The sequence below is a fragment of the Amblyraja radiata genome, chromosome 12 (assembly GCF_010909765.2).
Source record: "Amblyraja radiata isolate CabotCenter1 chromosome 12, sAmbRad1.1.pri, whole genome shotgun sequence".
Lineage (NCBI taxonomy): Eukaryota > Metazoa > Chordata > Chondrichthyes > Rajiformes > Rajidae > Amblyraja > Amblyraja radiata.
The window spans coordinates 24,975,629-25,002,895 of record NC_045967.1 but is presented as its reverse complement, the minus strand read 5'-3'; the positions used below and the strand labels follow the sequence as shown (position 1 = coordinate 25,002,895).

At 40.8% G+C, this 27,267-nt stretch overlaps 1 protein-coding gene across 4 annotated transcripts in view; it reads left to right on the top strand.

The window, feature by feature from the left end:
- The window catches only part of diaph2 (diaphanous related formin 2), a 624,067-nt gene that overhangs the window by 392,740 nt on the left and 204,060 nt on the right, over window positions 1-27,267 (top strand). For all 4 annotated transcript variants that reach the window (XM_033030391.1, XM_033030390.1, XM_033030392.1 and 1 more), the window contains one exon: window positions 16,562-16,686. In XM_033030391.1, coding sequence (XP_032886282.1) covers window positions 16,562-16,686 — 125 coding nt within the window. The remainder of the gene's footprint in view (window positions 1-16,561; window positions 16,687-27,267) is intronic.

The following is a 27,267-nucleotide window of genomic DNA, read 5'->3' as shown; positions in this document are numbered from 1 at the left end:
CCGAAACGTCGCCTATTTCCTTCGCTCCATAGATGCTGCAGCACCCGCTGAGTTTCCCCAGCAATTTTGTGTACCATTCCAGCACTCTGTCTTCTTTTGTAAACTAGCATCTGCAGTTCCTTGTTTCTACATTGCATGGATAGATGTTGATGTTATTTCATATTGTAATCAGAAGTTAGTAACAAAAAATAAAAATCGCAATAGCTGCAGAAGAAAGTGTTAGTGAGATTGCATAATTTTGGAGTGCTGGACCATTCGAGATTTGAGAGGTGTCATTGAGCAGCTCTGTAGAGTGTGAAGGATCCGAGAAACTGTGCTATTAAACCTAAAGAGAATTGCCTGAAATTACATAATTAACCACAAATTTCAGTTTACAAAAATCACCCTGAAGCTTAATGCTTCTGTGAAGTGCGCTGATTTTTAATCCTCCACTGGGGGTAAATGGATTTAGTTGCTGAAAGCTGAGATGGTGACTTGCCAAACAATAGAAAATGCACTTCCCCAGAGAATGTGCATTCAGTTTCACAAAAGATTTGATTCTGAAGGGTACCATATGAAATCTGAATTTTGCACCCATAAATAGCACAATTGATGATTCACAACCATAAGGACATGGAAGCTCAGTCAATTTCTGATCACGTTTAATTTTTTTTAACCAGTAACAGGTGCAGCTGAATGCATGAGTGATAATTTTCTCATTGAAACATATAAGATCGTGAGGGGCCTTGATCGGGTGGATGCACCGAGGATGTTCCCAATGATCGGGGAAACTAGAACTAGGGGACATAGTTGCAGAATAAGGGGGGGCTCTTTTAAAACTGAGATGAGGAAGAACTTCTTCACCAAGAGGGTGGTTAATTTATGGAATTCACTGCCCCAGGGAGCAGTGGAAGCAGAAACGTTAAATATATTTAAGTCTAGGATAGATGGTTTTTTAGCTGCCGAGGGGATAAGGGGCTACGGGGAGAGGGCAGGGATATGGACCTAGGTATGGTTAGTATAGTAAGACCTGAGTGATCTCCTGGACAAGTGTCGATCGCCTGGATTGGGGTCGGAGAGGAATTTCCCGGATTTTTTTTCCCGAATTGGACCTGGGTTTTTATCCAGTTTTTTGCCTCCCCCAGGAGATCACGCGGTTCTTGGGGTGGAGAGGGGTGATAGCGGTATGAAGGGGAGGGTAGTGTCTTGTGTTCTGTGTCTTGTGTCTACTGTTTGTGGGTAAGTGTGTCTGTTTAGTGTTCAGCCATGAGCGAATGGCGGTGCGGGCTCGACGGACCTGGTGGTCTACTCTCGCACCTACTTTCTATGTTTCTATGTTTCTATGAGCATGTCCTTCTGCAAAACAGTATGATGATCATCCCATCATAGTTCTGTCTCACACTTGCAAATTCACTAATGTTCTTAGAATTTGTGTTAACCAATCCCAATGTTTTTTTTAAATTATTCATGATTTGTGTGAGATTTTGCTTACAGGCAGTTACATCACTTCACATTTATTGTGAGCAAGTGTCAGCAGTATGGAGGAAAAGATTATAGTCAAAATGTGCAACTGCTGGAACTCTTCCTGCTCCAGCAAATGAAAAAGTGATGAATGATGCCTCTCTTTGGCCACCAATTGTGTTGTTTGGCAGCAGTGCATGAATTAGCTCATTCCTGACTTCCATGCTTGTGCTTAGCAGAATTGGGGAACAAGCTAGCTCAGATTTGTCAGATGCTAGCTGGCCTGGCCCCAAGGTGGACTCCAGACATGTTGAGCGGAGGGGCTGTACACACTTTATCTTCCAGCGAAATCACAGCCAACCTAAACTACAAAGGTAACTGCAAGCAATGTTTCTCCAGTTTTTCGAAAAAATCTAACCCATCTCAGCTCAGCCCTTGCCCTCCACTCCATGAGTTGTACAGTCCTGAAAATCAAACACAATCCTAAAAATAGTTAAACTTGAGTTTAAAAAAAAGTTAAACATGTTAAAAAAGTATTTAAAGTTGTTAAATCTAAAAGATAAATATCATTATGAAATTGATGTATTCAACACACCTAGTTATTGTTAATTAATTAAAAATAAATAAACAATGACCTAAACAAATACAAACAAAAAAAAAACATTTTTAATGTCAGTGGTCCTATTTAAATGAATATGAATACACCACAGTCGTTACAGACTTCATTAAGAAATGTGTGGAGGACTGCATCCCTACAAAAACCTTCCGAATGTTTCCCAATCAGAAGCCTTGGATGAACTTTGAGATCCGCACTCTTCTGAAGACCAGACACCGGGCATTCATGTCTGATGATACAATGGTCTACACGAAGTCCAGATATGACCTTGGTAAGGCCATCAAAAAGGCCAAAAGAGACTTCTGCTCCAAGCTGGAGGATGAGACGGATGTTCGGCAGCTGTGGTGGGGCCTGAATGCAATCACCTCCTACAAGGCGAGATCAGGAGGTAGCCCGAATGTCGGCATAGCATCACTCCATGACAAGCTTAATGCGTTTTACGCACGCTTTGATGGGGAGAACACTGATGTTCCTTCTCGAGCCCCCATTCCCTGTGATGGTCAGAAAATCCTTCAGAGGGGTGAACCCTCGAAAAGTGCCTGGACCTGATGGTATACCCGGTCGTGTTCTAAAAACCTGTGCGGACCAACTGGCTGGAGTTTTTACGGACATTTTCAACTTCTCAATTCTGAGGTCTGAGGTTTCCACCTGCTTTAAAAGGGCATCAATTATAGCAGTGCCTAAGAAAAGCAAGGTGACGTGCCTCAATGACTATCGACCAGTGGCACTGACGTTGGTGGTGATGAAGTGCGTTGAGAGGTTGATCATGACGCAAATCAACTCCTACCTCGACAAAAACCTGGACCCACTGCAGTTCGCCTTCCGCCACAACAGATCAACGGTGGATGCGATCTCGCTGGCACTCCACTCCGTTCTGGACTACTTGGACAACAAAAACTCATATGTCAGGCTTTCATTGATTACAGCTCGGCATTTAATACAATCATCCTCTCCAAGCTGGTTACCAAACTCGCAGAACTGGGTCTCTGCGCATCCCTCTGCAATTGGATCCTCGACTTCCTCATTCACAGACCACAGACTGTTCGAATTGGTGGAAAGGTGTCAGCCTCTATAACAATCAGCACGGGAGCACCTCAAGGCTGCGTGCACAGCCCCCTGCTGTACTCACTCTATACTCATGACTGCGTAGCCGGTCATAGTGCGAGCACCATCATTAAGTTCATTGACGACACCACTGTTGTGGGACGTATCACTGATGGGGACGAGTCAGAGTATAGAAGAGAGATCGACCGACTGACCAAATGGTGCCAGCACAATAACCTGGCCCTCAACACCAGTAAAATCAAGGAACTGATTGTGGACTTTGGAAGGGGTAGGATGGGGACCCACAGTCCCGTTTATATCGGGTCGATGGTGGAAAGGGTCAAGAGCTTCAAATTCCTGGGCGTGCACATTTCTGAAGATCTCTCCTGGTCCGAGAACACTGATGCAATTATAAAGAAAGCACATCAGCGCCTCTACTTCCTGAGAAGATTACGGAGAGTCGGTATGTCAAGGAGGACTCTCTCTAACTTCTACAGGCGCACAGTAGAGAGCATGCTGACCGGTTGCATCGTGTGTTGGTTCGGCAACTTGAGTGCCCAGGAGCGGAAAAGACTACAAAAAGTGATAAACACTGCCCAGGCCATCATTGGTTCTGACCTCCCTACCATCGAGGGGACCTATCGCAGTCGCTGCCTCAAAAAGGCTGGCAGCATCATCAAGGACCCACACCGTCCTGGCCACACACTCATCTCCCCGCTACCTTCAGGTAGAAGGTACAGGAGCCTGAAGACTGCAACGTCCAGGTTCAGGAATAGCTACTTCCCCACAGCCATCAGGCTATTAAACTCAACTCAAACAAAACTCTGCACATTATTAGCCCATTATCTGTTTATTTGCACTTTATCTGTTTATTTATTCATGTGTGTATATATTTATATAATGGTATATGGATACACTGATCTGTTCTGTATTCATGCCTATCATATTCTGTTGTGCTGAAGCAAAGCAAGAATTTCATTGTCCTATCTGGGACACATGACAATAAACTCTCTTGAACTTTAAATGAATGGGCATAAAGGTGAGTTGCTAAATATGGGCAGAGCAACAGATCCAGTATCCGCACATCCGATTCTAGCATGCATGCAGTGCTCAGGTATGGAAGTCTGTAATGATCCGTCCGATATGCAGACTGTAACTAATGAGAAGCCTTCAATGAAACAGGACTAGCCATGAGTGTGTGAATCATGCTACTGATATTGCCTATCACTTAAATACATCTCAAAATAAATTATTGTTTTCATTTTTATTGTTTTTACATTTTATTTGTTTGGGGATGCTATTGGAGTAGTCTAGCCAAGTAATTGTGTTGATGTGCCAGTGATGGAAAGAGTGACTATAGACAATGATGGATGTAGTGCCAGTCAAATAAGATGTTTTGAGTTAAGTTCTTTGAGTGGTAGTGGACTGGCATTCATCGAGGCAAATTAATAGTATCACACTTGAGAGCCTGCTAATGCTGGAAAAGCTTTGTAATGTCAGAAAAAGACACACTTCTCACTGAATCTCCACGCTCTGACCTACTTATGGTAGTCAGAATATGTTGGCTTAACACGGTTGAGTTTCTGGTCAATGGTGACCATTGGATTGTTTGTGATAGAATGTTTGGCAATGGGAATGCCATTAAAGAGGTAGATGGACTATAATGTTGACATTTGCTGTGTAATAGATGTGTGATGCAATTGTTACTTGCCTCTCATCAGCTTATACCAGGATGTTAGCTAAATCTTGGTGCCTATAGATATGAACTGTTGCATTTACTGAAAAATGTAACATGTTCGTAAGTACACAACCCTGCTTCCGACTTTCTGATGAAAGGAATGCAATCGGAGGAGCAGATGAAGGTGGTTGGGCTGAGGATACTGCCTTCAAGAGTCTCTGCAGTGAGATTTTGGGCTGAGGATGATTAACAATAACAGCAGTTTCCCTTTGTGTGAGATATATCTGCAACCTTTGTATTTTTTACTCGTTGAAGGCCCTTAATTTTAGTTTTTCTAGTACTCCTTCACTTGGTCAAATATTCCTCTGGCAGTCCCTGTTACCTCATCTTTGATATTCAGTCTTTTGATCCACAGTAAGACTGATGAGATTAAGAGACAAACAGTCTTTTTGAAAACCAAATCGAATATTAGTGGTTAGATCATTGGTAATGGCACTTGATAATAGTGTCAATAACACCTTCCATTACTTTGCTGTTTGCCATGAGAAGACTGATGGGTGCAGTAATAAGTTGGACGGGAAATAGCTGGCCAGAATGTCACATTGTAAGGTAGATGTCATTGTTTATTTAGCTCCAGTTACTAGGATAAATAATGTAAAAAAATCTTTATACTGTTATTTTTGCTAAAAAATAAATATATGATAGTCTGTCATTCTTTGGAATAGGGATTCATGATTTGAGTCTCTATTCCCTATTTGAGTCCCTATCATCCCTCTGTAAGAGTGGATGATAACATTTCAACAATTCATTTTCAAACTATGTACACATCAATCAAAACCAATCATCCTGATATAGTATAGATCACAAAACGCACTCAGACAAAATAAACACTCCAAGGATATTTCTCTAAGATAACCAACTCGGACAAATTTTTTTCCAATTTTTTCCTCAGGGTTCGGTGCTGGGCCCATTGCTGTTTGTCATCTTTATCAATGATTTGGATGAGAACATACATGGCATGATTAGCACGTTTGCAGATGACACAAGAGTGGGTGGTATTGCAAATAGTGAAGATGGTTGTCTAAAATTGTAGCAAGATCTGGATTGGTTGGGCAGGTGGGCAGAAGAATGGTTAGTGGAATTAAATACAGAGAAACGTGAGATGGTGCATTTTGGGAAGTCTAACACGGGCAGGACCTAGACACTGAATGATAAGGCTCTGGGCAATGTTTTAGAGCAGTGGGATCTAGGAGTGCAAGTACATAGTTCCATGAAAGTGGAAACGGCTTTCGGCACATCGTCAAACTATTTAGTATAGAAGATAGACACAAAATGCTGTAGTAACTCTGGGTCTGGTAGCATCTCTGGAGAATAGGAATAGGTGACGTTTAGGGTCGAAACCCTTCTTCGGACTGAGACTCCGCCCCTCCCATACCCTAGTTAACTTGCCAGTTCCACTGTTTGCATCCATATATCCCTTCATTATCACCTCTTTCACAGCCAACAATGGACCAATGTGGACTCCACCTTTCATTGGTCATCGGTGCCGGCTCTGATTTGTTCTGAACCTTTTCATACCTCTGGTTTCCCTCTGCCCTGACTCTCAGTCTGAAGATGACCCAAAGTGTCACCTATTTCTTTTCTCTAGATATGATGCCTGACCCACTGAGTTACACCAACGTATTTTCAGTGTAAACCAGCATCTGCAGTTCCTTCCTACACACAATTGAGTATAGTCATTAGGTACACAAAAATGCTGGAGAAACTCAGCGGGTGCAGCAGCATCTATGGAGCGAAGGAAATAGGCGACGTTTCGGGCCGAAACCCTTCTTCAGACTGATGGGGGGTGGGGGGGAGAAGGAAGGGAAAAGGGAGGAAGAGGAGCCCGAGGGCGGGGGGATGGGAGGAGACAGCTCGAGGGGTAAGGAAGGGGAGGAGACAGCAAGGGCTAGCAAAACTGGGAGAATTCAACGTTCATGCCATCCGGACGCAAGCAACCCAGGCGGAATATGAGGTGCTGTTCCTCCAATTTCCGGTGTTGCTCACTCTGGCAATGGAGGAGACCCAGGCCAGAGAGGTCGGATTGGGAATGGGAGGGGGAGTTGAAGTGCTGAGCCACCGGGAGTTCAGGTAGGTTATTGCGGACTGAGCGGAGGTGTTCGGCGAAACGATCGCCCAACCTCCGCTTATTCTCCCCGATGTAAATCAGCTGACATCTAGAGCAGCGGATGCAGTAGATGAGGTTGGAGGAGATACAGGTGAACCTTTGTCGCACCTGGAAAGACTGCTTGGGTCCTTGAATGGAGTCGAGGGGGGAGGTGAAGGGACAGATGTTGCATTTCTTGCGGTTGCAACGGAAAGTGCCCGGGGAGGGGGTGGTACGGGAGGGAAGGGAAGAATTGAGTTGGTCCTCACCCTCAACAACTTTACGTTTGACTCCTCCCATTTCCTCCAAACACAAGGCGTAGCTATGGGCACACGCATGGGCCCCAGCTACGCCTGCCTCTTTGTCGGGTACGTTGAACAATCCTTGTTCAATACGTACCAGCGCCCCATCCCCGACCTCTACCTCCGTTACATTGACGACTGCTTTGGGGCCATCACCTGCACCCACACACAACTGACTGACTTCGTCCACTTCACCACCAACTTCCATCCGGCACTCCAATACACCTGGACCATTTCCGACACTTCCCTACCATTCCTTGACCTCACCATCTCCATCGCAGGGGACAGACTTATGATCGACATACACTACAAACCAACTGACTCACATGGCTATCTGGACTACACGTCTTCCCACCCTGCCCCCTGTAAAGACTCCATCCCCTACTCCCAATTCCTCCGCCTACGCCGCATCTGCTCCCAGGATGAGACGTTCCACACCAGGGCATCGGAAATGTCCTCGTTCTTCAGGGAACGGGGATTCCCCTCTGCCACCATAGATGAGGCTCGCACCAGGGTCTCATCCATACCCCGCAACACTGCCCTCTCTCCCCATCCCCGCACTCGCAACAAGGGCAGAGTCCCCCTAGTCCTCACCTTTCACCACACCAGCCGGCAAATACAACAAATAATCCTCCGCCATTTCCGCCACCTCCAACGTGACCCCACCACTCGCCACATCTTCCCATCTCCCCCTATGTCTGCCTTCCGCAAAGACCGCTCCCTCCGCAACTCCCTTGTCAATTCTTCCCTTCCCCCCCGTACCACCCCCTCCCCGGGCACTTTCCGTTGCAACCGCAAGAAATGCAACACCTGTCCCTTCACCTCCCCCCTCGACTCCATTCAAGGACCCAAGCAGTCGTTCCAGGTGCGACAAAGGTTCACCTGTATCTCCTCCAACCTCATCTACTGCATCCGCTGCTCGTAGATGTCAGCTGATTTACATCGGGGAGACTATGCGGAGGTTGGGCGATTCGTTTCGCCGAACACCTCCGCTCAGTCCGCAATAACCTACCTGAACTCCCGGTGGCTCAGCACTTCAACTCCCCCTCCCATTCCCAATCCGACCTCTCTGTCCTGGGTCTCCTCCATTGCCAGAGTGAGCAACACCGGAAATTGGAGGAACAGCACCTCATATTCCGCCTGGGTTGCTTGCGTCCGGTTGGCATGAACGTTGAATTCTCCCAGTTTTGCTAGCCCTTGCTGTTTCCTCCCCTTCCTTAACCCTCGAGCTGTCTCCTCCCATCCCCCAGCTCTCGGGCTCCTCCTCCTCCCTTTTTCCTTCCTTCTCCCCCCCACCCCCCATCAGTCTGAAGAAGGGTTTCGGCCCGAAACCTCGCCTATTTCCTTTGCTCCATAGATGCTACTGCACCCGCTGAGTTTCTCCAGCATTTCTGTGTACCTTCGATCTTCTAGCATCTGCAGCTCCTTCTTGAACACTGAGTATAGTCATTGGTAGGTCATGTTGCAGTTATGTAAGACGTTGCTGAGGTCACATTTAGAGTTTGTGCTCAGTTTTGGACACCAAATTATAGAAAAGATGTTGTCAAGCTGGAAAGGGTGCAGAGAAGATTTACGAAGATGCTGTCTGGTTCGAGGGCCTGAGCTATACTGAGAGAATGAGTAGGCTAGGACTCTATTCCTTGAAGTGGAGGAGAATGAGGGGTGATCCTATAGAGATGTACAAAATCATTAGTGGAATAGATAGGTTAAACGCACAGTCTCTTGACCAGAGTATGGAAATTGAGAAACATAGGACATAAGTTTAAAGTAAGTACTGCAAGAAATTTAATAGGAACCTGAGTGGTAACTGTTAATCACAAAGGGAGGTGGATGTATGGAACAAGCTGCCAGAGGGGTTGGTTGAGGCAGGTACTATGCAACGTTTAAGAAACGTTTAGACAGGTAAATGGATATGATAGATTTAGAGGCATATGGGCTGAATGCAGGCAGGTGAGACTAGTGTAGATGGGGCATGTAGGTCGTTATGGACACGTTGGGTCCAAGGGCCTGTTTCCATGTTGGATGACTATGAATCGGCTGAGTAGCCAAGCTATTTCAGAAAACAGTTTATAGTCAATGTCATTGGTGGTTAGATATAAGCCAGTTAAGGTTGAAAGATTGTCAGATGGCTGTTAGTGACCTTATGGTTAATTATAACAATCTAGAAGTTTTATGGTCATCGTTACGGGAATTATCATTTTAAATGTCAAAGAAAAGTACTTTAAATTCCATATCTGCCGTGATGGGATTTAGACATGTGTCACTGAATTATGACTGAATGTCTGTCCACTATCTTGACCATTAAGTTAACACTGGTAAAATGAAATGAAAAGAAACTGCAGATGCTGGTTCATATCAAAGATAGATAGTCAACAAAATAGAGAGAGTACAGAGGAGATTTACTAGAATGTTGCCTGGGTTTCATCAACTAAGTTACAGAGAAAGGTTGAACAAGTTAGGGCTTTATTCTTTGGAGCGCAGAAGGTTAAGGGGGGACTTGATAGAGGTTTTTAAAATGATGAGAGGGATAGACAGAGTTGACGTGGAAAAGCTTTTCCCACTGAGAGTAGGGAAGATTCAAACAAGGGGACATGACTTGAGAATTAAGGGACTGAAGTTTAGGGGTAACATGAGGGGGAACTTCTTTACTCAGAGAGTGGTAGCTGTGTGGAATGAGCTTCCAGTGAAGGTGGTGGAGGCAGGTTCGTTTTTATCATTTAAAAATAAATTGGATAGTTATATGGATGGGAAAGGAATGGAGGGTTATGGTCTGAGCGCAGGTATATGGGACTAGGGGAGATTATGTGTTCGGCACGGACTAGAAGGGTCGAGATGGCCTGTTTCCGTGCTGTAATTGTTATATGGTATATGGTTATATGGTTATAGATACCAAATGCTTGAGTGACTCAACGGTCGGGCAGCATCTCTGAAGAAAATGGATAGGTAATGTTTCAGGTCGGGACCGTTCTTCAGACTAATTGTAGAGACTGGTAAAATGACAGCGGAATGCTACTCTTCAACTTTTGATAATGTGGAAGAATAGCTGGACAGTATTGTAACATCAACTTGGTAAGGTAAAGTAAAAATAGTGAAACTTTATGAAGTACTTTGGATATATATTTTAGGATTTCCTTTAGCTTTGTAAGTAAGTTCTGCAAGAACATTGAGAAATGACAGCATATCAGAAAACAAGAGTATATAGTGCCAAATCTGGGTACATCACCACAGTGCATACAAAGATACAGGAATCTTTATTTGAGGAAAAATAATCATATTTCAATAAGACAATTGCTCGTGAAATAAGATACAAGCAATGTATTGCTTGAGGGATACCAAAAAACTCAGTCACAACATCAGTTATGAATTCTAACACATTCTCCAAGTTAAATAAAGAACATATGGCACTCCATAAGGAACAGGATTCTCTGCTTATCAAAATAGATGGACTTTATTAACTTATAAATAAGTGAAATAAAAATAAAGAATAGATAGCTACATTTTGCAACTCCTGATTACAGGTCTTTTAAAGCAGGAACGTTTAAATTTTGGATTTATGTCATTCTGCCCCATTAACATTGAAAGTCACCATCAATTCCAAACATGATTGCATTTTACTAAAGCTAATAAACGATGTATATGCAGTTGTTGACAAATTCAATACAACTCATAATAATGGCAAATAATTTGAATTTGAATACCTGTTTCCTACACAAACCTTAATTGTATTGTACATGGATAAAGATGAACATTGCAACATTAAGTTACAACTATTCAGTCTAAAATGTTGAATATCTGAAAAGAGGGACAGAGGAAAAAACATATTTTGGCAAAATGGATATTTAAACCTAATCTTCAACTTCACCAGGCCATCATGCCATTCTTGATAGGAGAGCTATCCAGAAATCAACATCTTCTTCCTGCATTCTCAACTTTGTATTTTTCTGCTGCAGGCTTTGTCATGATTTTAACGTGTTAGCATAATGAATCAGGTGATCATATTGGCTTGTTCATTTCTGACTTAAAAGCAATGGACTTGGAGAAGAAGGAAAGTGTAGTGGAAGTACTCTAGACAAGTATTTGGTCAGCATTCATTAAAAAATTATGCGAATACTGGTATGGTATCGTTAAACTAAAGTCTGAGGCAAAGTAAAAGAACAGCACCTCATATTTCAGATTTTGTACTTCATTTGCAGGGAATTTCACAGTGCAATCCTAGCTGAAGGTGTGTTGTCTTCAGCTGCCACTTGAGAGGGATCAGCGAGCTGAATTGTGGCTGTCCGTAAATAATTATGTATTCATGCATTTCACTGCATTCCCATCTCATTTATTTTCCGAACAAGTCAATCTCAGATCAACCCGTAAGATGGCACAGTGCACAAGCACTAAACTTGATGTACATTAAGGTTAATACGGCCATTGCATGATGTATGTACACATTTTGTCTAGCATCTATCACCCTATCACTTTTGTTATATTGGGAAAAGAAGCACGCAAAATGTCAGCTTCTATTAACATATAATTAGCTCAGGAAGTTTCATGCAAGTTACAATATCTTTCACATATAATACAAGTAAGAAGGGATATTTTAATAGTTATATGGACATGCCTTACATTTTGAGATTTTTATTTTACTTGTTTTTATTCTCTCCGTGATTCTTGACTCTTCCCTCTTTAAGATATTGATTCCTTGCAGGAATGGTATTTCATTTGCCTTGAAATGTATTGCTTAAATTATGTTTATCAGGTGTGAATGTTGGTTTTATTGGTATTTTGGTTTACAGTTTCCACAGTAATCAACCACAAGGCATCAGTGGGGCCGCATTCATTCCTCATCTCCTACCCACACTTGTATTTGCACCGAGTCGCTGGATGTTGATTAGAAATAGAAACTTCCATCCACACCTCAACCCAAATGCTGAGAGAGATTTAAAAGCGCTTCCTTCTGTATAACTACCGTTTTTGTAACAAAATAATAGAAGTACTATATACATTCTTGTTTTTGTAACCTTTCAGTCCATCTATTGATTTGAACAAAAATTGGTCAGCCACTAGAGCAACATGAGGAAAAAAAGCCTCCATTATATGTGAGGGCCACAAATTCTGCTGAGATTGCCAATATCAAACAAAGTTCTTGCAGAGGTTTTGAAGATGATGGCTGGGCTCTGTCCGTAGAGGCGTATCTTTGATCCGTAGCACCCTGCATCATTCGACAGCTGGTTTAAAATTCAGACATAGACACTCATTGTGAGCAGGGTAGCTCACATTGACATCTTGAATTTTGTAGTCTTCCAGCTCCCCATCCTCCCTCACAACCAGTCCGAAGAATGGCCCAACCGGAAACATGGCCTATTCATGTCCTCCCACTGTATTACTCCAGCCCTTGTGACAAAACACTGCCGCTGCGTTCTCAGTTGGTGCACAAGGAATTATGGCAGAAATCTCACCAAGGATTTGTGTCTCTTTCTGCCTCGTGCTTTCTACATATATGACTTGAATGAGAAATTAACTCATAGTTAGTGAATTCAGTTTGGGATCCTCTACATTTAGTAATAATTACTATTCTGCAAAGTAACAAATCAGATGTGATGCACAGAATCATTTTATTGATGTATTATTTAATTCAAATTTTTCTTCTTGTGTTTTACATTTTATTTTGTTTCATGTACAAATAGAAAGAAACTTAGAATAGTCACATATTAAGGGCATAATTTGATGTGAAAAAAATAAAACAGTGAAAGATGTAATAGCAAGACTGCTGCCTGTTCTTTGGTGTGCCTTTATTAATGTACTAATTGATCTCCCATGACATGCTGGCTTTGTCTGAGTTCTGGAATATATTTACAATGTTTACCTCGCCTATTTCTTTAAGGTCACTGATTCATTAGAGATTAATTAATCTTGATTAATTTGGGAGCCGCAAGATTTTTTTTTCCATGGAAAGAAGTGATGTCACCTCAAATTTAGAATTACCATATAAAGTTTAGAATTACCATATAAGATATGATATGTGCGAGGGACTTAATTTTAAACCTACACATTATTCTCACTGCTGGTTGCACAAAGGGAATAAAGTCTGTCAAATTTTAGATATAGCCAAGAGAGATATCATTAGACCATATATATATATTTTATATATAGAACATAGAACAAGACAGCAGAGGAATTTATCCTTCAGCCCATAATGTTTGTGCTGAACATGATGCCGTTAAACTACTCTCCTCCATATCCCTCCATTCCCTGTATATCGATGGGACTGTACAACGTGGAGCATAGTTCAGGAACAGACCCTTCGCCCCACAATGTCATGCCGAACATGGCGCAAAGACAAAATCCATATTCCTCCATCCCCTGCATATCCTTGTACCTGCTGAAAAGTTTTTTAAAATGCCACAATCGTATCTGCCCCCACCACCAGCCCTGGCAGCCTGTTCCAGGCATTCACCACACTTGGTGCAAAAAAAACGTACCCCACACATCTACTTTAAACGTTGTCCTTCTCATGGTCGCCAAGTCAAAACTTGGTCTCACTGATGGACAGGAGGTCACATCGGGAACATCAGTTGCAGCAGATGAGGTGAGAGGAAGTGCACTTGAACCTCGGTCTCATCTGGAAGGACTGCTTTCTTTAAGGTCAAGCGTAGACTCAGTGACCATTTCGCTGAACACGTGCTTGATCCACCAAGGCATATTGGATCTCGCAGTTGCTAATCATTTTAACTCCTCCTCCCATTCCCATAATGACCTTTCTGTCCTGGGCCTCCTCCATTACCAGAGTGAGGTCACATAAATGGGAGAACAGCACCTCATTCCACTTGGGTCGCTTACAACCCAACTTTATGAACATTGAATTCTCCACATTAGTTAATTACGAACCACTCTTCCCCCACACCTCTGCCTTCTTTCCCCACACAACCCCTCCCTCTCTTGTGCCCCAAATTGACTCACACCTATTTTGCCCCTCTCCTTCTCATTCAACCTACATTCCTTCCTTGAACTTCGTAATTCATAACTCTTCAATTCTTTTGTCTCACACCTTCGGTCTTTTCATTTCTTGCCTTCGTCCAACAATCTGCTTATCAAAATCCCCCTACAACTGTCTCAGCTTATTACATGCCAGGATTTGTCCCGGCTCTCCTCTTTTCCAAGTTTCTTCCAATAGAAGCAGGTGATTATTATTTTTGTTATTCCCCCTCCCCCCTCATCTCCGTCTTAAATGGCCTACCCTTTATTCTTAAACTGTGACTCCTGGTTCTGGACTCCTCCAACATTGGGAACATTTTTCCTGCAGTTACAGTAAGGGTGAAAATCTAGCAGGCAAGCAGGATGCTTTCTCCAACCACCCCCATTTGAAGGCCACTAACTTCCACGGCTTCTACCCAGTGCTTGGTACCTACTTCCAGCAGCCACTGGTTGTCCTCCAGGATGCACCGAGCCGCAGCCTGGTCCATGCCGGTCACCAGGATGAATTTGGCACAGAGACTCTCACGGCAGCGGCGCAACGCTTCTTCCTCGCCTTCGACCCGAGGCCCGGCCACCTCCGACGGCCCGGGACTCTTGCATTGAGGCTGCTTCATGACCGGACGAGGCGCTGCTGTGCTCTGAGCAACCTGGTGGTTGGAATTTGGTGATAGAGATGACAACCCCATAAGTTTTAACTGAAGATTGACACAAAATGCTGGAGTAACTAAATGGGTCAGGCAGGATCTCTGGAGAAAAGGATTAGGTGATGTTTTGGATCAAGACCCTTCTTCAGACTGAGAGTCAGGAGAGAAGGATGCTAGGGGTATAAAAAAGTACAAAGAACAAATGAAAGAAAGATATGAAAAGAACAAATCAGCCAACTACGAGAAATGCTGCTCTACGACATCGCGAAGAACATTAAAGTGGATAAGTCCCCAGGGCCTGATGGGAACTATCCCAGGTTATAGAGGGAGACAAGAGAGGAGATTGTGGGGGCTTTGTTGAAGTCACGATGCAGCTATATAGGACTTTGGTTAGGCCGCATTTGGACTATTGTGTGCAGTTCTGGTCGCCCCATTACAGGAAAGAAGTGGAGGCTTTGGAGAGGGTGCAGAGGAGGTTTAATGTAATGCTCCCTGGATTAGAGGGTTTCGGCTACAGGAAGAGGCTTGATAGACTGAGTGTTTTCTCGTGAATGTCGGCGGTCGAGGGGTGCCTTTATAGAAATATATAAAATTATGAGAGGCATAGATAGGGTAGACACTCAGAACCCTTTTCCCAGGATGGAAAAGTCCAATACTAAAGGGCATAGTTATATGGTGATAGGGGGAAAGTTTAATGGAAATGTGCAAGGCAAGTTTTTTTTTTATCCAGAGTGTGGTGAGGGCCTGGAATGCATTGCCAGAGGTGGTGGTACCAAAGATATGATAGTGGCATTTAAGAGGCTTTTAGTTTGGATGTGCAGTGAATAGTGGGATTATGGGTCATGCGCAGGCAGATAAGTCTAGTTTAGCTAGGCATGATGTTCGGCATAAATATTGTGGGCCGAGGGGCCCATTCCTGTTCCATGTTCTGAATCCATCCGACCATGTCACTGTTAATCCTGTGCATCTTAATATTCTGGATCAGTCTACCATGGGGAACTTTGTCAAATGCCTTAATAAAATCCATGTAGGCAACATTCACTGCCCTACTCTCATCAATCACCTATTTCTGTCTCTCATAAATTTAAATACTTCTATCAGGTATCCACTCACCCTCGATGCTCCTGAGTAAACAATCCAAATTTGTCCATACTTTAATAACTAATTCCCTCTAATCTGTCAGTATTGGGCATACACGCTTCTACACCGTCTCAAGCCGAACAGCCTGCACAAATATTCCCAATGTGGCCGAACCAAAGATTTATAAAGCTGCACCATGATTTCTAGGTATTTACACTCAATGCCGCACAGAAACATACAACAGCTAAATAATTAGATTAACTGTATCTGGCTTTGTAAACATTTATTCATAAAAAACAAATTTGGACTTCAGAGATTATTTCCATGTACAGGAAGTACTGCTGACCTATTGAGACCTATTAACTCTAAGTTAACAAATACCTTTTTTTTAATGAAAGTATCATTAAACATTTAATTAAAACTCAATGAAATGAAGGCCATAAATAAATGAGTGACTGAAATTTATCTTCCAAATAACATCAACTTTTTAAAATATTTTACAAACTCTTTAATCATATAACCAAACATGGTTGAGTGAATTGCAGTTATTATCTGTAAATATTACTAGTAATAGATGAAAGTATATTTGGCAATTTTGTAAATGTTCTGAGGTGGATTTGTTTTCTTATTTGAATTTATTTCTGTGTTTAGTTTCAGATCAAAACCTCAAGAGCAGTTTGGATGCTATGGAGCGGCAAATTAAGCGTCTTGAAAATGACATCAAGAAATTTTCTGAAACAGATGATGAGCATGATAAGTTTGTGGAAAAAATGTCCATATCCTTTTTCAGGCTTTACATGAAAAAAATAATATACAGTAGAAGTTATACTGATCACCATTTCTCATGATCGGTCACGTAGAATGATTCAAGTTTGGCTTTATGAAACTGGACCCTGCAAACTAAGGTAGGTCTTTAGATCCAGTAAAGTTGGAACTAGAGAGATCTTCAGTTGCAGTCAGAATATTCCAATGGCCAGTTTAAGTGAGTTTAGCAGATGTACTCTGGCAGTGTTTTGGGATGCTTTGCGATCAATGGCTCCAAACCAACTAAACCCATACAAAGAACGAAAAACAAACTGGTAGAGGAACCCAGTATGTCAGGCAGCATCTACAGAAGGAAAGGATCAGGACCCTTCTGCAGACTGATTGAAGTAGAGGGGGAGAAAACTGAGAAGGAGAGGTGAAGGTGGAACAAAATCTGGTGAGTGATGTGAATATAGATGGGGGTGCAGGGTGATTGGCAGATGTGTGGAATAAGCGACGATGGCTATAGGTGAAAAGGAAACAAAAGGTATCAGATCAGGAAAGAAGAGGAAGAATGAAATATAAAGCGGGGGCTGAAATATTGATGGAAGGGCTACCAAGGGGATGGGAATAAAGCAGGGGGTAGCTATGTTTACTAAATTTTGAAGACATCTTAAATGTCCTGGAGTGGAAAGCCTCATTTTGAGACCAGATAGACTGGAGACAGAGAAATTGAGAGTAAGGGATGGAGTCCTTGCAAGAGGCAAAGTGGGAGAAGGTGAGGTCCAGGTAGCTGTAGGGTCATTCGGTTGGTAGTAGATGTGCTCTACATTGGCAAGATTAAGCATAGACTAAACTAGGCGATAAATTGTTTCGATAAACACTTGCACTCTGTCCACCAAGGCCTGCTGGAGCTTCTGGTTTGCAATAATTTTAACTTGCCTACCCATTTCCATACCCTTCTCTCTGTCCTTGGCTTCCCCCATTGCAAGAGTGAGGCATATGCAAGCTGGAAGAAGAGCACCTCATATTCCACTTGGCTAGAATCAATAAATACCACACCCCACTTATCCCCCTTTCCCCTGCACCCTAACACTTCCGCATTTGGTATGCACAAATATCTCCCACTATCCCAGTTACTCTGCTCCTTCCCCTTCTAGCGTATGCTCATCTCCCATCCCTGTGTCCCACAATTCCCTATCATCTTCTTCCTTATCTAATATCCTTAATTCTACTTTGCACCTCAAGCCTTTGTTGTTTACTCCACCCATCTGCTGATCACCCCAGCCTCTCTTTTTAAGCTTTCTTCCCCTCAATCCGTTCAAAGAAGTGTCCCAACCCACAACGTCTGTCATTCCCTCCGCAGTTACTGCCTGACCCGCAGTTCCTTTTTTTTTTTTTTGCTCAAGATTACAGTATCTGCAGTTTCTGTAAACACATACAATAGTATCTAAAAGAACCAGGGAACAACAGAGCAGCAGGTTTAAAACAAGGGGCTGTTTACCAAGAGACCAGTATTCCCAGCTAATGCCTGTCATTCTTGGAGGTTAACTTTAGAGTTGTGGTCAGCCGTATGGAATCTGAATTAGGTGTTAGCAACTCTGGGTACACAAGCGATTGTAGTAGACTCATCATTTACTGTTCGGCCAGAAGGCTAAACAGTCGTTACTTAGTCATGTGACTGTGTAAATGACTTTGTGACAGTATTCTACCACAATCTGATGTAAATAAGCGATATAAAAGCCCAAGGTTGCAGTTATAAAACACAAGATCAATGCAGCCAACAGAAAATGTAGCCTTTAACCGGTGTACCTCATGGTATGGAATATTCTGGCACCCTTACTCTAAAAGACTCATAGACTTTCTAAATTGTAATATTTTGGAACTGATCTCAAAAATGTCAATACCAGTCTCCCATTACCTTAGCTACAGAGCACAGAATGCAAAAATGCATTAAATGCATTCATCTAACTTAAAGATCGGGTGCTAATAAGTAAGTCAGTACTGGTGCATTAATTGTTCCAAAATAGTATTTCTGTTCATGAATTTGTATTATCAAGCTTTGGCAGTCAAATCATACAATATATGGACTAAGTTATAAAAATGTAAACTGGGGCAGGTAAAACGATCATTTCATGCAGGAAAATAAAAAGCTGTTTTTAACATTATGAAGTCAAGGTCGTGTTGGAGGAAAGGAACATAGTAAAATTTGAACATAAAAATAAGCAAGTCTGCTCTATCATTGGGAGCTGTGTTCTGCTGCTACATTAGAAGCTGAAGCAAGAGATGATCGTATAAAACAACAAATAAATGTTGTTTTTAAAAGCACAAATATGATGAAGGAGCATTTCTTCTCTTTCTCATTGTCTCATTCACTCTTGGATTATTGGCAGAATGCCTTAGTTTAGAGATATAGTCGGGAAACAGGCACTTCGGCTCACCTAGTCCGTGCCGAGCAGCAATCACCGTTTACTAGTTCTATCCTCCACACTAGGGACAATTTACATAAGCCAATTAACCTACAAACTTGCACATCTTTGGAATGTGGGAGGGAACTGGAGCATCCAGAGAAAGCCTACGCACTCACATGAAGAACAAACCAACTCTGTACAGACAGCTCCTGTTGTCTCTGGCACTGTAAGGCAGCTTCTCTACCGCTGTGTCACTGTGCTGCCCAGCCTTTCTGATATGTTTCCTGTATAATCCAAGTGGCTACTTTCAAAAAGTGTTCCACTTGTTCTAAAACAAGGGTTCCCAACCTGGGGTAAATTTAGCTGTAAATTTTGCCTACCCAGGGGGTAAATTTGTTGATTCTGGATTTGTACATATTTTTTCTCATTGACTGATTGTGTTTGGTTCTGGTATCTGTTCATCATTAGTTGTTCATAAAAAAGTGAAATAACATTGTTATGTGCTATTAAAGTTGCCAGGGGTAAACGGGACGAAAAAGGTTGGGAACCCCTGTTCCTAAAGCTTTGAAATGTCCTGGACAGGACAGGTTTAGAGGGATATGAGCCAAACACAGGCAAGTGGGACTAGTGTAGCTGGGACATGTTGGTCAATGTGGGCAAGTTGGGTTGACTACACTGTATGACTCAATGACTCTCTGGTGAATCTTCTCTGCACCCTCAATGTATATTATGATGTTGACAGAGGCCTGCAGCATGCAACATGTTTGCTGCATTTTCTACATCTTAACCAACAGTAAATTACCACAAAAGCAACTCAGTAGCTGTAAATACTCTGGAATTCATCAGTTCATGAGAGTTTCTTCGCTCTTAGTAACATATTTTTCTTGATGCAGTAACTTTATTTTAAGTTTCCTCTTACTGTGGTCATTCATGTGGTTGTTTTAAATCTGGAGTTTATTGGATGGTCTGAAGCAAATATTTATGAAATGTAGATAGTGATCCTCAATACCTTTGGAAAAATTGCATTCTTTCAAGGTGCCTGAATTTACCTAAGATAAATTGATATAAATTATGAATCATGAAGATTAAAATCCCAGATTTTGGTTGCATTTTTGCATGTGGGTATAAATAAATATTAATGAAAAGTAGAAAGGTAAAGGTAAAAGAAAGGTAAAACCTTAAGTGTGTCTGAATTAATAATCCTGGTATCATAACATCACAGTGAGATACGGCACAAACATAGGTCCTTAGTTAATGCCGACCAACCATCCATTGACAATAATCCAGTGTTAACCGCATTTTGTATTCCGCCTACATTCTTAACAATTCTCCCCAGGTGTTACCACTCACCTCGATACTAGGGTTAATTCATACTTTGGGATGTGGGAGGAAACTGGAGTACCCAGAGGACACTCCAAATCATGCATGTGCCACTCACATGAGTCATGTAAATTCATGTACAACAAAACATTTTTGAAAACTTGGACTCCAGACAAGTTATCTCTTCCATTCTTCGCCAGCCTATCCAGGTTCTTTTGACTCTCAGGGATCATTCGTCCACCTGCCATCCCATCTATTGCCTGACAATTAATGCAGACAGAATATTTGATGACCTCTATGTGAACTTGAAGGTAAGATTTTGATGAATTGATGGACATTGAGCCACGAAAGTAAATGTGAAAATGTGTAATCAACTCGAGCACCATGTAGTTTAGTTGGTCAGTTTAAGTGACTATGACGAGAATCTTTTATCACAGTTTTCAAATATTTAAAATATTAAAGATATTTATAAGTCTGCAGAATATATGCATTCGTGCACAGCAGCATTCAGTTCCTCATAAGGACAATTCAGCTTTGGATTTTAATCATTTGTGGTAGAAATGTTTGCTTTTGATGGCAGAAGGGCAGAAGTGATGTTGTTATGGAATTGCATGGAGAATGATCTGAACGTGTGCTGGAACAATATCAGTCTTACAGAAAAGTACACAGGAGATGTCAGAACATAAATCATTCTCGGCAGAGAGAGCAGCTAGATCCATTGCAGTGTAAATGTGGTAATTAATGCCACCATCCTCTGCATACCTCTAGAGTTTAACTGGCATTTTAGGCTTGCATTTGTTTGGTGAATAAAATAAGAATATTGTTTTTTTCCAATTAAAGACATGTTTCAAAATAAAACGGATCAACGTCAAGCAAATTTGAGCACTGAAATTATTTACGAGAGACATTATATTGCAAAATGTCAGTCCAGAGAATTTATAAATGAGAGAAGCAGGTTATTTTTAAGAGGTTAAAATGCTGTATATACGTCTGCTGGGACGCTGATTATTTGAAATTGTTGGACTCTGAGTTAAGACTGGAAGGCGATAATGTGCCTCGTTGGAGAAGGTGTTGTTCCTTGAGCTTATGTTGAACTTAATTCGACTATAGGAGGCTAAAGGAAAAGAGGTTCAAGTGGGATTGAGGTAGAAAATTACAGTGACAGGTAACTAAATTTGGGTCACATTCAAAGCTGGAGGTATTCTGCAAAGTGTTCACCCAAACTGCATTTGCATTCCGTATTGTAGAGGAGACTTCACATTAGCAACTGCTCTGAGTTTTGAAAAAAGGTCATTGGGGTTATCCCTAATTTTCCATCTGGAGATACAGCCTGACCTGCTGAGTAATTTGTAGCATTTCTGTTTTTAGTATCTGCAATATATTGATTTTGTACAGAAATGTTGGCTAAAAATGTCTGACACCATTATCGGATAAGAGATTGTGCAACGTTGTAAATAAAATAGTTCACAGCAGGACTTGTCTTCCTCAACTGAGTTAATCAAGTTATCATTTTTATCTTTCTCAAAATGAACATGAATCCCAGACTGTGATATTGGCTTTGGTTTTGAATGGATTTTTTAACATTTTAATTATCAGTTTAGTTGTTCTAGCTGAGTCAAATGCATACAATTTGAAATTTATCTACATTGCTTCCTCCAGTCTGTTCTCTTGGTCAATGTGACAGTAAATTATTTAATTAAATTTTCCTCTATCAAATAAGAGAGTATGCCTTAGAATAAACATCAGAATAAAATTGCAAGCACAGTATGATGCATTTTACTACAGATTCCAGTATTACGTCTTCTCCCTGTGACCTAAAGAGTTTTCTCCTGGGGTCTGATTTTTTTCCTCATCACAAGACCCGGTGGCTGATAGGCTAATTGGTCACTGTTAATTACCTCGCATAGGTGTTAAGAGAATCGAGAGTTGATGGATATATGAGGCAGAATCTGTTGCAGGAACTAACTGGAGGAATGGGACTAATGCTAAGAGAGCAGGAATCTTGTATCAGATTTTGTTTGCTGTAAAACTTAGAAAACCTAGAAACTGGAAAACGTAGTTTCTAAATATAAAAGATTGTGCTTCTAACCATTGTTGAAGATATGAATGTTAACTGAAAGTTAATAAAGCCTTATATTTTTAGCAGATTTTGCACAAAAAAAATTGTTTTTGATCATCTTCTCTTCTTCTTGCGTATGGCGTGCACAGCCAAAAGTTGTAGGACAACTTGTTCTATTTGATATTATTTCATTGTGCACACCAGGTTGATAGCATTCGTCGAAACAGGGCGGGCCAAGTGAAGGTTGCAATCTCCCACCCCGTTTTTGATCATGGTCAAACGTTTGGCTGCTGTTTACGTACAATATGAATATATTGATCACCCAACCATGAAAATCTCACAATCCTGTCTATGTAATCTTAGTGGCTTCGGATGGAGAAAACCTGGTAGCATATTGTGATATTTTTTAATGATTGGTTTCAGAACAACTAATTTCTTTACTTTAGATATTGATGCTAGATTGTATTGCATTGTTCCTGTTGGAGACAGACAAGAAGCATTCAATCAATTACAGCAAAGAGCAATCTCAAATTAATTTCTTGTTTTCAATCGTAACAACTAGCGAGGATTTAATGTAGCCATCAATTCTGTTTATGTTTAAGCAATTTTACATGTTTATAACGTATGAGTAGGTAACTAGCTAGGATTTTGTCAGAAATCTCAACTCTTATCAACATTCTCAAACCAGTCCAGAGTATGACTTCAACATTGACGTACAATTACTTTCTTACCTTACTTTCTCTGCTCTCTTATTTTTTTGCCACAAGAAAGAAGCTTAATATGAATATTTAGCTGATTCAAATTGTAATTTAACTTGACAAAGTTTCCATATTTTAGAAGTTGGGTCGTGAATTTAACGTGTACATGTTTGTATGCAGATATAGACTTATCTAAACTAGATCTAGACAGATTTATCTAAGTCCCATTTAATTTATGCATCCAAAACTGTCTATTTATCCTCTAGACTATCCATTTACAAAATATCGTCTGAAAATGTAGATTTCACAATCAAAGATATGTGATACGTGTAAGAAGGAACTGCAGATGCTGATTTAAACTGAAGATAGACGCAAAAGGCATCTCGGGTCCGGACCCAAAATGTCACCCGTTCCTTCTCTCCAGAGATGCTGCCTGTCCCGCTGAGTTAATTCAGCTTTTTGTGTCCATATGTGATATTATCACAGCTTGAGTACCACCAACTGTATTTTGATTGTAGTGTTGTTTACATACAACAGACATGAGTAACTTTGATGTCTCAGGGATGTTAGAGTGATATTATTTTTTCCTTAAGCACTGCAGTTGGAGAGGGAAGGAAATGTGTTGTTAGGGACAGCAATCGTTTTATTGTGGCAGGGTCCCTGGTGGTCAGATGTCTGATCAGAATCAGGGTTGGAATTGTTGGCCATCAAAGAATTGGTGGCATTGAAAGAAAAAAAGATTTTGCCCATGGAGGCATTTCGAGCAGCTGACGATAGATTGTAACTAGCAAGCATGGGGTCCCAGTACACAGCTCTATTTTAACCTTGTTGCTTTGGAACTGACCATTGATGAATGGTTCTGAAACAATGTACTCATATTTCCCTGCAATGTCCCAAAAGGAATCTTATATAAATGATGTCCCCTAAAGTGTGTCTGAAACTGAAACAGTATCTGATACATATGGACAGCTCAAAGTGCCAGTTTGGGTTTCTCAAGTTAAGCAAAATAACCAGGAAATAGTTGTTGTCATGTTTCATACTGTGAAATGTGTATGTCAATAGCCCAGTGTTGATATAAGTACTCGTAATGCAACCTTGTTAGGAGTCCAGATGCAAAGTACATCAGCGCCCCAAAGATCAGGATCTTTGGTTTTGCCACTGCATTGTTGATGAGTCCAGAATTAGAGTGCAGGATGAGATGTACTAGTATCTGACCTGCATCTCATTTTGACTTGTGCATTGCAAAGTGAAAGCATTGAAGGTAGCGACAAGTTGACCTGTGCACGTCAGGAATATCTGGAAAGTCAAAAATCATCCATCAACCACATTTATCACCTCCAGTTAATATCTAAAGATCTTAAGGATGTTTTGGTGTCCCTTTTGTTTCAATGAAATTCATTATGTTTCAGTGACATTCATTACACATTTTTCATTAAAAATAAAATAAACTATTTTAAATTCATGGCATTTTTTTAATCAGCTTCTGATATTTGGCCTTGTGACTTCTTTACCATTCATCCTTTCATTGCAATAGGTTTTCTGTATCTTGCCTTTGGCCTTTCATTTTCAACATTCCTAATTTAATTCATCACCTTTTAAGTCTTGCAGCCCATTGTTTTTGATGCTATTTTTTCCTTTTCCTGAACTGTTTTATCATTCCCTCTGTTCTCTGCTTCCAACATGAGAATGTGGTTTGATGCTGAAAACAGAGCTGACTTTGGTTCTTGAAATGATAACGAACCTTCTTTTCTCTTCTCTTAGCTAGCTTTTTTTGGATGTCATCCTGCCTCCTCAGTACAGAAAACAGACTGGCAATGAGCCCCAGGGACTCTCGTAGGACAGCAAATAAGTTGTCCACTGAAGTGTATTTATATAGGTCATGTGCAATTGGTTAAAAACGAGTGGTACTGATACAAAAAGCACCTGATTGCTTCCACTCTCTCAGGCTTTTGTGACCCAACTTTATGTGACAGGGCGCAGTTGAGATTATGTAGCACTTCATTATATCTCTGAAAACACCCCCAAAGCATATCACATGAATGGATCCCAAACACAACTTTTATTTGTGGGGAAATGAGCCCCAAAGCTGCTTCTTGTGCATTAGCAAATTCTAAAAATATTGAGGGCACTCAAATGCAATATCTCTATTTCAGTACTGCTCTCTCGAGCTGCCTTAACATCACTACAAAAATGCTTTCAGAGGTGTGTAAAAGTCGCCTTGGGTTACAACTTTAGATTATTTTTTTCCTCTGTGTGTCGTATTTTCTTCAATTTCCTTTCCTTTCTCTAGGATAATACTTGACAATAATCCTTGCAAATCTCTTTGGCAAGCTGACTGAACAGTCCATATTCTAAACCAATCTTTTTAATATTATTCACAAACCAATATTGGTCTTCTTCGTAACTCAGCTGAGTTGAAGATTTTTTTTGGAGTTTGATAGTTCAATAGTATTTTTTTAGTGCATCTACTTACTGGCAATTTTGTTCTGGATTTGTTTATCACAAACACTGTCGGTGCATTAAAATTATTAACATTAGATGTACAGTGATACTTAAAATAAGGTTACTTATTTTTGGAATACTTGCCCCTAATTATCAAACAAGATGTTTTATTGTTGATTCAAGAATTATACACCTTTTTCCCTTATCACCTTTGCTGTGGTTACTGTTGCATTATGTTGCATTGTAATAGCTTGGAAATATTTATTAAATTATTTACCAAATCCTCCCTTTCAATGCCACTGGATATGGTAGTGCATAATTTTCTTTAGTATAACTTTTTTCAGTCTATGATTTCATGTTGGAATGGTTAACTCTGTTCCTGACCTATATTTTTTTAAACCTATAATTATTTAGATTTGCCAAAAGATCAGTGTCTTTCTTTAAATGTGTTTCTTTTCCTTCTGCTAAACTTCTCCATTAATTTTAATCTTAAATTTTGTTTCAGTTTTTTATTGATTCTTATCTTTTACATTATTAAATCGCAAATATGGGTTTCATCTATTCAGTATTCAGTGTCAACTTGTAATGTTCTGGACTCTATCCTGGACCATCGGAGGATCTCATTAAATTGTTCAGAGAACAGATCTTTTTTCTTTATTCTTAACAAGGTATATTGGGACTTCATACAACAATAGAGAGCCAATACTTTTCTCCACATTTAATGTAATGCCATTGCAGAGGACAAACTCATTCTTGTTACCACTTGACTCTCTTGGGAAATCCCCACACTTCTCTTTAACGGTATGTTTGTTGGCCCAATAGACTATTTCAAAATGGTCTTGCAGTTGTGCTTCACTTTGGGATATATTTCGAGAATTTCTAATTTGAAAAGTCTTATAATACTGCTAAGGGCTGATTTCTCAAAAAAGATTGCTTATGTTCCTTAAATGTAGCTTATAAGTGTAATATTAATTACTATAATGACATTATGCTATCACACTCATGTCAAATTTTCACATTTTTATGTCACAACTACATACATGCTTTTAGCTTACCTCTAAATGAATTCTCCAAGCTTGCAAACATTTTCTGTTTTGGTCAGGTCTACAGTATAGAATTTTACATGTAAATCAAGGCAATTCAAGCAAGATGATAAAGGAAGTGACAGAGGAATGGGTGAACATTTTCAAGTGTAATTTGGTAATAAAGGCCCCACAGCTAACTTGACAGCTTTGGCATAGCAAATCATTGAAGATACGAAGATACATCTTGTCAGACGTAACATTTCCACAGAAGATGTCAACAACACTCAGCCAGAATACCATTAAGGCCATAATGTAATTCTTCACAGCAAACTTCATTATTCTTATATTTAGGAAAGAACTGCAGATGCTGGAAAAATTGAAGGTAGACAAAAATGCTGGAGAAAACCTTATAGTGGGTTAAGGTGGATTCAGCATGGAGTCAGCTGGGAGCACTGAGAATGTTGTTCACACTTGGAGCTGCTTGAACCAATAAATGTATTTTCATGGGATGGAATAATTGTGAGCTGTGCAGAACTGTTTATAGGGCCAAAAAAAGGAGAAAAAGGGTGCTCCAGAGATGATAATGATATATAACACTGGAGCCAGGAATCAGACTTAAGCTGAAATAGAAGAATTGATGGCCAGTTACAAGCACAGC